At 49.6% G+C, this 16,773-nt stretch overlaps 1 protein-coding gene across 1 annotated transcript in view; it reads right to left on the bottom strand.

The window, feature by feature from the left end:
* Positions 1–2,539: 2,539 nt before the first annotated feature.
* Positions 2,540–16,773, bottom strand: part of NPAS2 (neuronal PAS domain protein 2) — a 31,422-nt gene continuing 17,188 nt past the window's right edge. Inside the window, exons 6-11 of the mRNA XM_008593402.1 lie at positions 16,428–16,574; positions 11,712–11,894; positions 9,841–10,022; positions 9,427–9,519; positions 5,916–6,093; positions 2,540–3,912 (exon numbers count right to left, since the gene is read on the bottom strand). Coding sequence (XP_008591624.1) covers positions 3,733–3,912; positions 5,916–6,093; positions 9,427–9,519; positions 9,841–10,022; positions 11,712–11,894; positions 16,428–16,574 — 963 coding nt within the window. The 3' untranslated portion in view covers positions 2,540–3,732. The remainder of the gene's footprint in view (positions 3,913–5,915; positions 6,094–9,426; positions 9,520–9,840; positions 10,023–11,711; positions 11,895–16,427; positions 16,575–16,773) is intronic.

Below are 16,773 nucleotides of genomic sequence, written 5' to 3'. Positions count from 1 at the left end.
AGTGTGTGTGTGTGTGTGTGTGCGCGAGTGCGTATGTGTGTGCACATGCATGCGCGCGCCAGTATGGGGATCTGAACCCTTGACCTTGGTATTACAATGCTGTGCTCTAAGCTCTAACCAACCGACCTAACCGGCCCAAATAGCCTTTTAATGAGCAAAATTTAATGAGTCAAAAGCTTAGGGAATAAGTTCCTGTTGGGAAAATAGAATAATTTAATCGGGCCCCCTTACCTAGGGGCAGGTTGGGGGTGGTGCAGCATTCTCTGTGGGCAGGTTGGGTGTGGGTGGAGTTGGTGCACCTGTGCGTCGCCGCCACCTTGGCTGGAGTTCACTTCCTCTGGTGTCCGCCGCTCTATGCAGCCATGCCTTTCCAACCTGTGGCTTCCATGGACCTGTTTGCCGATTACCTAGCTCACAGACCTGTGTGTAAGGGGTCTGGTGACCCAGCCTGGCATGTGAAGGGTTTGTGACTCAGTCTGTGAATGGGCTTGAGGGGTCTGTGGGCTCCAGACCCAGCCCCAGCTCAACAATTGGCCTGGTCGGCAGGATTACCAGCAGGTAAAAAGAGCCCGACAACTGGCATAGTCATGTAGCTTTACAACTGGCAACGTCAGCAGGATTCCAACATTAACCGTAGCACTATAGCTCCCCATGATGTATGTGGGCTTACATAAATATTACGCTATAAGAGTTTTCTAAATTTACCCAAATTCTGAGCATGTGTAAGACTTAAGCAAAGTTATATAAATTAGTAGCATGGCCTACTCTTTTAATGGCTTTCAGCTAGAAAATCCTAGGACAATAAATATGCTGTGTCTATTAAAAATCTTGTTCTACTTAGAAGTATTTTGAAAGTCAATTAGAATACATGTACAATTAAAATACAAAATCTTACAGGAAAATCAGACCTATAAACCTCTGGATTTACAAAACATTAAATTAAAAAATAGTTAATCCAGTTTCACAGAGATTTTACTTTAAAAAGCGGGTTCATTTTTGGTTCTTTTAAGGAGTAAATGTTCCTAGTGCATGCAAAATATTTCGACTTTTATTTTCATGAAAGAGTAGTTGCGTGAGAAATAAAACTCCTTTTGGATGCATTTATATAACACCCTCTTATGCCACCCCAAACTGATCCTAGACATAAAACTTGAGAAGAGCTATCCCCATTTTAGAGGCACAGAGCTGTAGCAACAAGGTAAGGAGAGGATCGTGGCACTCTTGGGTGATGCTTTTGGAAAGGCATTGCCATCTCTGGTTCTGAATAACAGGACACCAGGCGCCCTCACGTCAGGGCGTTGAAGCCTCACAGGAGGAGGAGGAGGTCTGTCGTGGGCAGACCCTTCTAGAGCTTGCTGCTGTAGCACATGTGTGCATGCACCTCACAGACACACATACCCTGGACACATCAGTGGATCTAAGCGCTGACAGTTAGAGCCCATGGAATTCCAGGCCCGGTGACTTTCATTATGGGCTATGAGTGAAGGCTTTGGTGGTGAATGTCTTGGTCATCTCCATGGATTACCTATGGTCACCTAAGTCTATAGGGCTGAGATGTTTCCAGGAACTTTGTTCTGTTTTTTGTTTGTTTGTTTACTTTCCTGTCATTTCTACAGTAAACCATTGTGTTTCTGCCACAAACTTTAAAGCTCAGGAAACTGATGGGCCGATGGACATGTTACAGCTCAAAATTTTATCACCAATACCTGACATTTACTGCTTGCTTCCACCTTTTCCATATTTCTGATTGTCCCGATTATCCTTGAAACATTTTTTTTTTGTTTTTTTTGGGCAGCTGGCCAGTAAAGAGATCTGAATCCTTGACCTCAATGGAAAATAACATTATTATTATTATTATTACTACTACTACTATTATTATTATTATTTTGGCAGTTGTCCAGTAAGGGGATCCAAACACTTGAACTTGGTGTTATCCTTGAAACATCTCAAGATTAAAAAGTATGTTTACTTTGGGCCGGCCCAGTGGTGCACTGCTACAGTGCGCCGCTTGGGAGCACGGCGGCGCTCCCGCTGAGGGTTCGGATCCCACATACAGACCGGTTCCCTCTCACTGGCTGAGCGAGGGGCGGGTGCAGCACTGAGGGGTGCGATCCTGTTGCTGGTCCCAGTCTGGTACGGGCGCGACACTGAGGGTTGCGATCCGTTGCCGGACATGAGAAAAGACAAAAAAGAAAAAAAAAAAGTATGTTTACTTCAACAGAGTACCCCACAGATATGTACAATCAATTATATTTCAATAAAAAGCTAAAGGGCCGAGCCTGTGGCGCACTCGGGAGAGTGCGGCGCTGGGAGCGCAGCAACGCTCCCGCTGCGGGTTCGGATCCTATATAGGGATGGCTGTGCACTCACTGGCAGAGCGCGGTGCGGCCGGTCTCAAAAAAAAAAAGGACAAAAAAAAAAAGCTAAAGAAAAATATGTTACTGGTAAAAAGATGTATGCATGGATGTATAAGAAGGGACAGAGGGAATTGTACAAATTTGTTAATTTATTACAAAATGTCCACTCACAGAAAAACACAAGAAAACTTTTATACTTTTATATTTGGGAAAGGAACTGGTGTCTCAGATACAAAATAATTTACACATAATCCATACAATTTTATTTTATATAGAAATAGGTCATTATTACAACAGCTGTACAATTCACTACACTTTGTCTTATAATTACATAAAATCTTTTCTTTAGAAACATTTCAACATAACAAAACATACAAAAAAAGCAAAGTGCATTTTGAAAAGGAAAATCCAACCCTCAGTATTATCATGAAAGATATGTAGAAAGATGCAGCATTCTCACTCAAAGGGCCAGCGCGTGGGGGTATTTCCTTGGGGACTGGAGCCCCCCTGGCCTGCCTGGCTGTGAAACCTTTCCCCTCATAGTCTTAGAGTTCTCAATAGAATTCTGGAATATCAGCCACATGATTGTGCTTTGCTTTAAGTCCACCTTTGTAGTTGCAATCAACAAAGTAAACAGGAAATAGTCCAGTGTTATATTTAGGGGGAAAAAAAATCACCACCAGCACAGCATGGGGTGAAGAGCCTCATTCCACTAAGGTTTAGGCCAGAGGGTGCAGACTTGCAGCTTGGTTAATAACCACCAGCCTCGCTATCTGATTGGTGGGCTGTTTTTGTTAGTGTGGTCTCCAAACCAAGTCATGAGACCTTATTATTTTTAAGAACAGAAAGTGCCTAAGTTATTTCCTCTGTGCAGCTGTGCAAATTAAAACAAAAACAACCATTTAAAAATAATGAAAAATAATCTCTTTATTCTCTCTCTCCAACAGATCTCTGACCCAGTCCTTCTGGAAAGCAAAGGAAAGAGGATCAAGAGAGTGAAGGCCAGCTAGCGCATGTGGCCGGGCCATGGTCAGCTAGAGTAACCAGTGCAGTCTCAGGGGATGCAGCAAGATGCACCATCTCCACAGGTAAACTGAGTAAGGACACCTACACGGGACACTCGGTTCCTGTGCAGTATGGCTGTAGAGTGTGCCCGAGAACCTCGGAGACAAGGGAAACCCAGCCAGGATTCCTGATCATTTCTCACTGTACCAGCCCCTGCACTCTGGAGATGGTTACCATCCAGGCGTTCTGAAATGTATGCAGTGTGCACAAAGCCAAGGCTTTTGCTCAAACTCCTCCCCCCATCTCCCGTGGCCACCCACCCTTGTCCAATGGTTAAAGCTGATTGTGTCCCATCTTCTGCACCAGGGCACTACCGGGGTGGCTGCTGGAGGCCTGATGACTCAGACAGACTGCTGACCCTTCGGGGTGGCCGTGGGGGCTGGGGCTGCACTGGGGGCAGCGGGGGATAACTTAGGGTCCCTGGCGGTTGTGAATAGGTGGAGAGTAGTGCGTCCTGCTGCTCGCTGTGCAAAGAGGTTGGCACCTGCACCTGGAAAGAAAAGAAAAAGGGCTCCAGAGGTGGCTCTGTGATTCATTAGGGCCAAAGAGGGGGAGGGGGATGGTGCTGCAGATACTGTCAGACTACAGGACCCATAAGAGGATGGTTGGGGGGTTATCTGGGGAGAGGTGGCTCTGCAGCATGTTGGGGCTGTGGATGGGGAAGGAAGGAACCTTAGGGTTTACCTGGTGGGCATGAATTCTGAAGCCAAGCTCTCTGCCAACACGGGGCGGTTGGGGGATTCCTTCTGGCCCAATGGGACAGAGCTGGGCTGGGGCTAGGAGGGACGCCCCGGGCATATGGGGGAGGGTGGCTGGAGCCCTGGAGGGCCTTAGCAGACATGGGGCTCCCGCCCATCCTCCTGGGGCCAGGGGCTGAGGCTGCAGGGAATGGTTTCTTAAACACATGCATATGATCTACACATAGTTTGTATGTTTTTGGATTATGGAACCCAAAGCCTCAGGTGGATAATCGACAAGGCAAAATCCAAACACACATCCAGTCTGCGTGCTTTCCACTGCTGGTCTCTGCTCCCATGGCTACTTGCAAATACTGCCATTTGCCAGCTCCTCCTAGGAAACATCCCGATTTGAATTTCAGAACCTTCAACTGGCCAAAGCCTGACTTTGGAAGCTTCAGTCTCATCTCCCACTTCTCCCTTCTGTGAAATCTCCCCCTGCAAGTAGCCAGTACCCCTGCCTGTGAGGCTGCCCAGGTACACGTGTCCCTGCATGTTGGCTTGGGCTGTCCTGCTGGGACACTGTCCCTTTATCTTCTTTCACTCCTTCACACACAAGTCAGGCATTTCCTGATCGTCAGACTCCACAGCAGGTGCCTCCCAAACCCTCTTCCTCCTCCTCCAGTCTCTTCCTCCACGAGGGCTTCTCAGCCAGGTGCTCCACTCTGTGCTGAGCTCACCCTGGGCTAATCCCTCTCCCCCCAGCACTCTGAGGGCCCTCAGGCCAGCCAGCAGACAAAGAGCTCTCTGTACCTTAGCCTGAATCCTGCAACAACACGTCCTGCACACGTGATTATTGCTACTGCTGACAAAACACATGGGAGGCCTCTCACCCCAACACCATCTCTGCCTTCTTGCAGCATCGTTTCCCATCCAAAATCACCTCTGTGTCCTGAGAACTGACGGGATCTGCCGAGCCAAAGTCTGAGTGGACTCCCACTGTGTGTGCGGTAGGGTGAGATTTGAAAATCATACCACAAGTAGTTTAGCGGTTCTGGAATTAAATTACAGTCCAGACCTTCAAGGACGACTCTGCATGTCTACCCCACAGTCCTCAAGAGGTCTCAGCCACCATGTACTGTCCTATGGCTGTGAAGGTGCCAAGCAGGGTGGGTGGGGCTGAAGGCTGCAGGAAGCCCCATAGGACAGAGCTGGGAGGGACGCCCCGGGCATATGGGGGAGGGCGGTTGGAGCCCTGGAGGGCCTCAGCAGACACGGGGCTCCTGCCCGTTCTCCTTCCAGTGTATCTGGCACTTGCCTCAAGTAAGTTTTGCCCTCTGAGCGGTGACCACATGTAAATGTGCTGCAAAAGTTCCTGGCAAGCCCCATTTTCAAACATTATTGTATTTATTAAGGCAGTTTAATAGATTGTTAACTAAGTGTGATTTAATTTTATATCCGTGTAAGACTTTATCTATAAACACACTAAAAAGTCCAACAAACACAGTCTGACTCTCGCTCTAAAAAATATGGACATATCAAGGTGCAAAATCTTGACAAGAATTATTTTTTAAAAATGAACCTTTTTAGCACATAACCATATGAGGCATAATAGATGATTCTTAATTTCTCATACTACATATACATAGACTTTAAGAACCTTAAACATTAAAAACAATCATATACGAATCTCTCTGGGGCTTACTTCTGTACCGGGGACAGAGCAACCTTGAAGGCAAGGCAGGAAAAGGCCTTTCAGATTTGGGGCGTGGAGCTTGGCCCCATCTCCCCAGACCCACTGGGCCCTGGTGCCCACCTGCAGGTAGCGCTGTGGCGGCTGCTGCGGGGCCTGGGTGGGCTGCAGGGGCGATGGGTGGGAGGCAGGGAAGCTGGGGTGGAGCACTGCCTGGCCCATCAGCAGGACGGGGGTCGAGGCGCTGCTGCTGGAGGGGTACACATCTGGATTTTGAAACACCACCTGGCTCTGTGCATACCTGTTTGATTTCATGTGGGAGGGAGAAAACAGATCATTTAAGAAAGAGGTGTTGATGTGACACTGAAAGCATGGGCAACAAGAGAAAATACAGATGAGTCAGACTTCATCCAAAACCTCTGTGCATCGAAGGACACTGTCCACAGAGGGGAAAGACAACCTGCAGAATGGGAGAGAATGTTTGCAAATCATGTACCTGTTGGGGGACCGACATCCAGAAAGTAGGAAGAATTCCTACAACTCCACAACAAAACCAAACCAAGTAACGTGGCCCAAAAGCGGACGGAGGGCTTGAGCAGACATTTCTCCAAAGAAGATACACGAATGGCCAATAAGCGCATGAACGGATGCTCAGCATCGCTGGTCGTTAGGGAAAAGCAAAGCAAGTCCAGAAAGAGATACCACTTCACACCCGTAACTATGGTTGTCATAAACACACACACACATGCGCACACACGCACATACGCACACGCACACACGCGCGCACGCACGCACACACGCACGCACGCGCGCACACACGCGCACACAAACGCACGCACAAACACGCGCACACGCACGCACGCGTGCACACGCGCACACACGGACACACACGCGCACACACAAGCACACACGCACATGCACAAACGCGCGCACGCACGCACACACGCACACACACACGCACGCACACACACGCACGCACGCGTGCACACACGCGCACACAAACGCACGCACAAACACACACACGCGCACACGCACGCACGCGTGCACACGCGCACACACGGACACACACGCGCACACACAAACGCACGCACAAACGCACACACACGCACGCACACGCGCACACGGCGCACACACGCACAAACACGCACACGCCCACGCGCACGCGCGCACACACACACACACAGAGGAAATAACAAGTGTTGGAGAGGACGGGAGTGTAACACATTGCACCGGCGCACACACGCACAAACACGCACACGCCCACGTGCGCGCGCGCGCACACACACACACACACAGAGGAAATAACAAGTGTTGGAGAGGACGGGAGTGTAACACATTGCAGCCAGTGTGGAAAGCAGCAAGGCAGACCCTCAAAATCAAACACAAATTACCATATGGCCCAGCAACCATATGGTCCTTATGGTGTGTACCCCAAAGAAGTGAAAGCAGAGACTGGAACAGATATTTGTACATCCCATGGCAGCATTATTCACAGTAGCCAAAGGGTGGAAACAACCCGAATGTTCATCGAAAGACGAATGGATTAAAAAAATGTGGTCTGTCTATACAATGGACTATTATTCAGCCTTAAAAAGGAAGGGAGTTTTGACACATGCTACAGCATGAATGAACCTTGAAGACATTACGCTACGTGAAATGAGCCAGTCACAAAAGGATAAAATATTGTATGATTTCTCTCATATGAGGGACCTAGAGTTGTCAAATCCATAGGGACAGAAAGTAGAATGGTGGTTGCTGGGAGTTGGGGGAAGGAGGGCTGGGGTGTTATTGTTGAACGGGTACAGAGTTTCAGTTTGGGAAGATGGAAAAGTTCTAGTGATGGATGGTGCTGAAGGTTCACAACAGTGCGAATGTGCTTAATGCCACTGAACTGTACACTGACAAATGGTTAAATGGTAAGTATTATGTATATTTTATGACAAATACATTATTATTTTTTTAAAAAGAGGTGTTGATGATAATGGTCCACTAACAAGGAGTGGAAAAAGTCCATTTAGGAAAGGTCTGGAAGATTACTGATTAGCAATGGACATTTAGAGAAGTCCACACTGCATTATTTTTTCTAGAGGTGTTATTTCCCTGCGTGGGGTCATCTGCAATTGGCATTGGGGATTCCAAACTTCCCCCGAAGAGGTCTGTGTGTGTGTGGGAGGAAGATCCTGACACACCCTGGAGGACGGAGCTTTTAGGGTACATCTGGAAAAGACAGGAGGAGAGATGGGGAGGGTATAAATTATTGGTTTGACTGAAAATGGCAATTAGATTTCCCAGAGGAAAGAATTTCCATTCTTGCCCAGTTCACTGCATTTTAAGCATCTCTAAAAAGTTATATAACGAGAATTTTTGTTTCCACTTATTTTGATCATTTAGGAAGAACAGGCAAAATCTAAACCAAAACCCAACCCCTCACCCCCAACTAAGAGCATGAACAGAGAACTTTAAAGATGATTTCCTGCAACGTGTGTGCCCCCCTCACCCTCCCGTGACCAAAGAGAATGCCAGGAAGTCTCAGGGGCTGTCCAGAGGCTGTGGGGAGACCCTGGACAGAGCCAACAAGGTGGTCTCCAAAGATTCAGCAAGGCAAAGGGAACCTGTGTCCTAGAGTCAGACGACTCCAGCTCCAGCACGTACAGTGTGTGGGTCTTTGAGAATGTAACCTTTTAATGCTCAGTCTCTTCACTGATTAAAACAAAAAGGGAGCATCCCTATATATCACAGAGTTTTTATCAGGATAAAATGAAATAACGTACATACAGGCCCCTGATCCTCAGAAATGCTCAGTTACCATCTTCGGTCACTACTAGTACTGGTTGCAGGAGGACACAGGAGGGAGGACTTCCAGGGGGGTGGCCCCAGCGGGATGCCTGCGAGGCCTGTACGTGAGGGCACAGCAGGCCTAATTAGCCAGCACTGTCCTGGTGAGCTTCAGACACAAATTGAGCTAGTGTTTATCCAAAGAAGACATTGTGCGAGAGTTCTACTTCTGCCTCATCTCAAAGGGCTGGATGCTATTTTCCAACAGCTCTGAAATGACTCACCCTTATGCCTCCAGTAACTTTTGTCTCTAGCAATTAGCAGCTGAGCAAAGCTGCTTCTGGGCCTGGGGGTACAAGTGGAGCAGGAGGGGCAAGGCGGAGAGGGGGCTGTGTCTGGGAGGGAAGGGCCCATGGTCACAGGGTCTTGGGCCTGAGGCACAGTGCCTGGAACACGGAGCAGGCAGCTCAAGGGTGCGTGGCATGGGCAGCGGGAGCCAGGGGGGCTCTGGAAGGGCATAAGGCTACATTTACCAGTATGTCACCAAGGGTGGAGGCTTTTAAGGCGTGTAAAGAAGTCTGAAGATGACAGCAAATGGCAGGGTGGTGGTGGTGGGGTATAATTGTTTCATCTGGGTCCTGCTCTAAGCATGGAGTGCTGGCACAAAGTTTCATCTGCTTAAATGGGAGCCGGTGGAAAAAAAGCTAAGAGGAGAGCCCCTCAAAGGCTGTGGGCACACCTTGAGTCTGCCTGGAGTGCAAGACTCTCAGTGGGCGCTGCCGGCCCAGAGGATGAGACCGGCTGGCCTGGGGCCTTCAGTGCAGCACTCTGCCCCCTTCTTCTCCCCAGGGGCACATACTTGACCGGCCGTCCAGTCCTGCCGACCTCCGAGGGCTGCCTCCCGTCACAGGACCCCGGCATCATGGGCTGGATGGGCTGACTCAGCAGTAACCTTGGAGCATAGGAGGAGAGAACAGGAAACTCTGATCAGCACCCAAACTGTAGACCCGCTGTGGTGGCAGCACATACCCAGCCTGGTCCTTTACAGCTGCCTCTACTATCCACTCCCCCCACTCCATTCTCAGAGGACAATGAATGCACCCCTGGCTGTCAGGACCCCAAGCCCTTTCCTGCTGCACCCTTAGCTGAGATCCACTGCAGATGCTTTAGAGTCTGTCTGAACCCCACCTTCACCTACAGCAGAAAGGAGAGCCAAAGCCACAGGTGTAAAACTGCCCCTCGGCTATCCTTTGAGCAGGGACAGTCTCCGTACCGGAGCTGCCGATCATGGCTGAAGTCCGGGCTGGGCTGGCACTGGCTGGCATCCTGGGAGGCGGGAGCAGGTGTCAGACCTGGCGGAAGCACAGCCGTGGCGCTGCTGAACTGGGACGTCAAGCTGCTCACTGAGCGGCTGCCCCCCTGCAGCAGCTGCGAGCTTCTCATCGGCTTCGGACCCTGGAGCATCATTTTGACGAGAAAAGTGAAACTTTGACTCGACTCAGGTGTCCTCTCTCCAGGAAACCTCCCCAGAGCCTCCTTCTTCTACCCACCTGGCCTTTCCTCTAATAAGGGACCCACCAACTGTGTACTGAAGTGTTTTGATCTTGTGACTGTCTTCCCCATTGGATCGTAGTTGTATCTCACAGGCGCAGGACAGTGCCAGCCTCTCAGCAGGCAAGCAACACACATGCACCTCCCTGCTGCTGCTCCAGCTCACCGGCTGGCCCCTGCCCCAGGACCTTGGCACTTGCAGATCCTCTGTGTGGCATGCGCTTCCCCGATGTCAACAGGGCTCATTTTCTCACCCCCCTCAGGTCTTTGCTCAAATACTGTCTTCTCAGGGAGGTCTTTCCTGGCCGCCTATTTAACACTCCAGCCCTTTCCCACCCTCGCTGGCGGCCCTGCGGTGCCAGTCACCTACTGTAGTTTTCACCTGTTTGTTTCCCTCGCCCCACTTGGATGGGAGATTCGTTTTTCTCTTTCCTCTTTTGTTCACTGCCTCCCTCAGTGCTTAGAATTTTGTGCCTGGCATGCAGTGAATACTCAATAAATATTTGCTGAGTGAAATAATCAATGGATGAGGGCGGGGCTTGGGTTTCTTGGGTTTCTGCTGTGTTTTCGCTGTCCCTTCATGCGGTGGCACCACAGTCCTTTCATTCTTAGAGCTGTTAGAAAACCTTTCAGTATCAGATAGCGTAAATCCTTCCTCAGGTTTTCTTTTCCAGAATTTTCTTGGCTATTCCTACCCATTTGTCTTTCTGATCACCTTTTGAATCAAAGGGCTGTATTTCCAATCAAAACCTTACATTTGGATAAAGATGGACTAAACTCTCCTATCCATGTTCTTAACCACATCGTGCTGTACATTCTCTGTTTCAGTTCCCAGGTTCCCACTAGACCGGAAGCTCAAGGGCAAGGACAATTCTCGTTCTTTGCTTCCCTGCGGCTCAGTGAATAACAGGAGCTCAGCGAACATTTACTGAAGCCACAAAAGTGTGTGAATGTGAGAGGCTTGGGGAAAGTCTGCCTCCCGATCTGTGACCTTCCAGAAGCAGGGGCTTGGGACTCTTGATTCCATTAAATTCAGGTGCCATTTATCCACTGGTGACCCTACTGGATGGTGAGGTATCTGGTCACTGGCTTGTCGTCAGTGGAAATGGCTGCAAGGGGAGGGTCTGGCAGGGAGTCCGAGGGACCTGGAGGAGCATGGTGGTCCTAGGGAAGGGTCAATGAACAGACTGGCTGTGCACATGGATAATGGCTAAAAACAGGAATAGACGGTGGGGACTGAGGACAGACGTGTAGGGACATATGGCTGCCAGTGTGAGTGTCTGGGATGTCCTCATCTACCTCCTACCCTAACTCAGCATCAAAGCTGAACATCCCAGCTGCATGGTATCTTTAAAGGCAAGAGCAAGGGTTGGAAGTGGACATTAATACAACGTAGAAGGAGGCTAATGCAACTTGGGGCTTCAAAGTGACTTTAAAAAAGGAAAAGAAAAAAATAAGGATCTCTACCATAATCTACCTCCAGTCCATAGAGTTTCCAGTTCACATAGGCTGTGGGAATCAGGTACGTCCTGGACTGCAGGAGTGTCTGCTCTGGTGGCAGGGATGGAGAAGTGTGGAGAGGGGCATGCTTACCTGGGTTGATATCACGCTTGATTCTCTGAGCAGGTGCTGGTTTGTGACCTGCCCTGGAAGTTGAGCGCTCGCCACAAGCTGGGGCTGGGACGTCGTGGCTGACCTTTGCTGTAGCTGCTGAGGTGCCTCGGGCCGCTGGGTGCTGCTGAAGCTCAGAGATACAGCTGGCTGCTGCAGAAACATCTGGGAGCAGAACAGAAGTGCATGTAAGGCTCGGCTCACATGTGCCCTCGCAGGTGTGCACCTTCTTTGTACTCCTTGTCCACAGTAAGAGGCCAGCTTTATTGCCCTCTCCCACCTGCCTGGAAATAGTTTACCTCCTCAGCTGGTAGACACCGAGTGCCTGTGATGCCCCAAGCACAGCACAAGGCACTGGACACGGAGTGGTGGATGGAGAGACATTGTCCCTGCTTTCATGAAGGTTTGACTAGGGAATGAGGTCTAATAGTGTCCAAGCAGCATGGACCCAAATGTTCTATAAATAATTTGATGTACTTGTTTAAAGTCTAGGTTGGTTTGTCAGTTTCTTATTAGAAGGGAAAAACATCTTGTGAATGGAACGAATGTGCTGTAATGGTGGCAGAGGGTTGGCTAACCTGCGGTGTGGGCCACATCACCCTGGCAGTGCCTGGCCTTGAATCTCTGACCAGTGACCAGGGTGTGAACCCACACTGCTGTTGGGAATCTGCAACCCAGTACTCTCAGCTGAGATGGCAAATCTGCTCCATTAAGTAGGGACGCTTCATTCCCAGGCAGGCAATAAGCAGAGAGACGATGCCATAACATTAAGTCCATGTGCTTTAGAGTTATGTTTATGTTTTACAACCACCACGACAATCTCTATGTGTTTTGGTATCTAAGATGGCTCAGACATTTAAGAGACTGTGATATATCAGCCTGGTGGTTTTAATTCGAAAGGTTCAAGACCATTTGATGAAGTTTGTAAAGAGTGCTTAAGTGTTTATAAGAATCCTGATTTACTTCACATAAGTTGGTGTATTTGATTTAAAACAGTCTTTCTTCTTAGGTTTATAAGTCTGCCCTGTTAGATATGTGCAATATGTGAAAGTTTCAGATATATTAAATTTGTAAGTTAATGGCTTTGGTAGATAATGTTGATTGTTCACAATTTGTTAAATTTATAAACTAACTGAACATAAATTAAAAACAAGGGAAAGCATTGCTCTTTTTAGTAGATGGATGCATGGATGTATGGATGGATAGAAGGATGGATGGAAGGATGGAAGGATGGAAGGGTGGGTGGGTGGATGCATAGATGGATGGAAAGATGGGTGGGTGGAAGGATGGATGGAAGGATGGGTGGGTGGATGCAAGGATGGAAGGAAGGATGGGTGGGTGGAAGCACAGATGGATGGAAGGGTGGGTGGATGGAAGGGTGGGTGGATGGAAGGGTGGGTGGATGGAAGGGTGGGTGGATGGAAGGGTGGGTGGATGGAAGGGTGGGTGGATGGAAGGGTGGGTGGGTGGATGCATAGATGGATGGAAAGATGGGTGGGTGGAAGGATGGATGGAAGGATGGGTGGGTGGATGCAAGGATGGAAGGAAGGATGGGTGGGTGGAAGCACAGATGGATGGAAGGGTTGGTGGATGGAAGGGTGGGTGGGTGGAAGCACAGATGGATGGAAGGATGGATGGATGGAAGGGTGGGTGGATGGAAGCATGGATGGATGGAAGGATGGGTGGGTGGATGCAAGGATGGAAGGAAGGATGGGTGGGTGGAAGCACAGATGGATGGAAGGATGGATGGATGGAAGGGTGGGTGGATGGAAGCATGGATGGATGGAAGGATGGGTGGGTGGAAGCATGGATGGATGGAAGGGTGGGTGGGTGGATGGATAGATGAATGGAAGGATGGGTGAGTGGATGCACAGATAGATGGATGGATGAGTGAGTGCATGGATGAACAGAAGGATGGGTGGGTGGATGGATGGATGGATAGATGAATGGATGGAGGATGGGTGGGTGGATGGATGGATGGATAGATGAATGGATGGAGGATGGGTGGATGGAAGAATGGGTGGTTGGACGGATAGACAGATGAATGGGTGGATGGATGGATGGAAGGATGGGTGGGTGGATGCATGGATGGATGGATGGAGGGATGAAAGAATCAAGAAACGTGGATTTGACATTGCCACAGGTATCCTTGTAGGCATTCCTTTGGGTAGCCAGCAGAGGGCACGCATGGTCTCAAAAAGAGAGCAAGAGGCAGCCTTGGGCCTTTCAGCAGAACAGCTCTCGCCCATGTAGTGCCTTCATGACCCCATCTAGGTGTAAACACCAACAGCCTAGAGGACCTCTGCCTCATAACACAACCTTTAAAAAAACAAAATCACACTTAGCAAGCATCACAAGTACACAGAGCCTCACCGAAAGTCCCAAACCAATGAAGTAAACAAAGTAGGGAAAATCCACTGAAGTGGGACAAAGGCCCGTGGGTGGGGACTCCTGGTTTGCTGCCGTGCACATCCGTGCCTCGTTTTATCAACAATAAAGTAGAATTTTATGGCTTAGGGAGATGACTTCTTGAAAGGGCTCTGGGGTCAATTTTATAGAAAACATGCAAAAAAATAGTTGCCCAATTCAAGTAGGAAAAGTTATTAGAGGAAGAAAAAATTTCTAATTTTCAAGAAGAAAGTAATGCTACACTCACATGTGATTTTTCATTATTATTCTCTGCTCGATTTTACAAGCGCCTGTCATTATAGGACATGAAATAGAGAAAAAGTATAACGGAACCCCACGTTTCATCGTTAGGCTTTAACCATTATCAGCACTTTGCCACTCTTATTTTATCTCTTCCCCCCACTTTTGGGGGTGGGGGTGGGGCTGGAGTAAGTTTTACGTGCTTATTCTTCACACGTGGGTCAAACAGGTTTTTTTCTTCTTAAACAAACATCACATTTTGGTTAAGCATTTCAGAATGTATTTCTTTGTCTTGCAAAAAACGAAAAAGGCAGACTGCTTAAGGAAAGGTTCCCTGGCTTGACTCTGGATTTTCATGTTCTTTGGAAAATTCCACTGCAAAGATAAGGTTACAGGAATGAACACAGGGAACGAACACGCTGGAGGGCTTGAGTGCCACACCACCCCCTGCGGAACTCAAGTGCTCTGTGGCACATGTCATTTGGGGGTTAACAAAATGCATCGGTCATGGGGAGGAAAATTGATCTTTCTTTATAACGGGGAGTGAAAGCAATAACCTTGTCACCCGTTATGTTACAATTCAGCTTTCGTACTGAAAAGGCAGGAAATGGGGGAGTCCAGGCACTGAGGAGGGCGTTCATATGCTACCTCGCTTATAGCACTTTCTGGCTTAATTTCCCCCTTCCTGTTAGTATAAAAATTCCACTAAAGTAACTGGAGTCAGGCAAGTTCTGGGCTCAAACATCAGGCCCCGGATAAGTGAGCAAAACATTACTGTTGGGAAAGAGTAAGTAAGGGTGGCCTCCTACTTGACACTCTGAGGGCTCCGTTTCTTTTCACGTCAACGCTGCAGTCTGCTCCCTCCTAGGATAGGGGTGTCACTGAGGAGGTGGGGAAGAGCAGCGGGGTGCTGGCCCAGGCCGCCTGAATGAAGCCTGCACAGTGCAGGGAGGGGAGGGGCTGTAAGCATCTGGAAAGCCCACAAGGAGCACCCCTGAGGGGCCGGGCAGAGCTGCTGGGACCCAGGGAGGCAGAATGGCCAGGTCCAGGCACCTCCCACTGCCCAACAAAACGCCACCATCCGGCACCAATCTCAGTGCACACTGGCTCATGTCACTGCACCCCAACAGAGCCTGCCTGTTGTAGGTGAGACTGTGCTTCAGGAGCTGTGTGGCCAGGGAAGGGACTGTGTGGACAGTGGGGGCGGGGCAGTGGCAGGGACAATGCTCTGGCCACTTTCCCGAGGTGTCTCTTTTGCTCCCCCCGTCTCTACTAATGCTTAGTGCTCCCAGGGCAGACTCCAGGGCTAGCTAGAATTGCATTTGCAATGAAAGGCTGGGTATCATGCACTTGTGAAGACAAACATTCTTGGACTGATATAAGTACAACTTGGTAAAACATATAAAGTGTTTTCTCCAAAAAAACAAACAAACAAACAAACAAAAAAACACCCTCAAAAGTATTCCGAGAAGCCACATCTGGGGGTCACAGTGAGAGTGGCTGCTATGGTCAGGGCATGAGAGTCCCCACTGGCTGGCCACCAGTGCAGTGGCATGGAGGTGCCAGCCCTGAGCTCCCATGGCTGTGCCGCTCAGGCTGCAGCACAGATACCATCCTTCCTATCCTTCCCCTTCTCATGCACGGCAGAGAGACAGACAGCAGAGCTGCTCCCACCTCCCTCTGCCGCAGCCCGGGCTGGGTGCTGGGAAAGCCAAGTTCTACAGGTGCCAGCAGCACCCAGGACCGAGGCGGGTGTCTCTGCAGTGCGACCAAATGCCAAATGCAGGAATGAAAATGCAGGTGTGGCAGCAGACAGCATGTGCCCACCAGGGCGAGGAGCAACGGAATAGGACAAAATGGGAATGTCCTGTCTGGCTTGGAGGTGGGGATGAGGAGGTGGGTTCACTCCTTGCACTCTGTCGGTGGAAGTTTCCCTGTGCTTCATAAGCATATGGGGCTTTGGAGGGAGTCCCGCCTCCCTGAGATGGTGGCTAAGGACCCAGGCCAGAGCAGCGGGGAGGACAGAGGCCAGCCTGGGAAGGGCGTCACCTGGACATTGGAGTCCTGGACCAGGCAGAGCTGCTCCTGGATCTTGTGGAGTTCTTCCTGCTGCCACCGGATGTTGGCCTGCAGGATCCGCGTCCGCTGCTCCAGCTGGTCTTTGATGGTCTGGAACATGCTGAACTGTGCTGAAAACTTCAAGGTGGGGTCGAAAAACATAACCAGAGGAAAGAGTTATTTCAGCCTTGCAGACAGATCTTGCCACTGTTTTGATCAGCCTATTTCCCATCCCTTGGCCATCCTTCCCAGTGTCCCTAAGGAGTCCCCTGCAGGGTGCTAGGCGTCCCAGGGGTCCCATGCCAGCCTCTCTCAGGCTGGTTATAGCAGCAAGCCC

The sequence above is a fragment of the Galeopterus variegatus genome, unplaced genomic scaffold (assembly GCF_000696425.1).
Source record: "Galeopterus variegatus unplaced genomic scaffold, G_variegatus-3.0.2 Scaffold9101, whole genome shotgun sequence".
NCBI classification, from domain to species: domain Eukaryota; kingdom Metazoa; phylum Chordata; class Mammalia; order Dermoptera; family Cynocephalidae; genus Galeopterus; species Galeopterus variegatus.
This window is presented reverse-complemented; position numbering and strand designations above follow the sequence as displayed.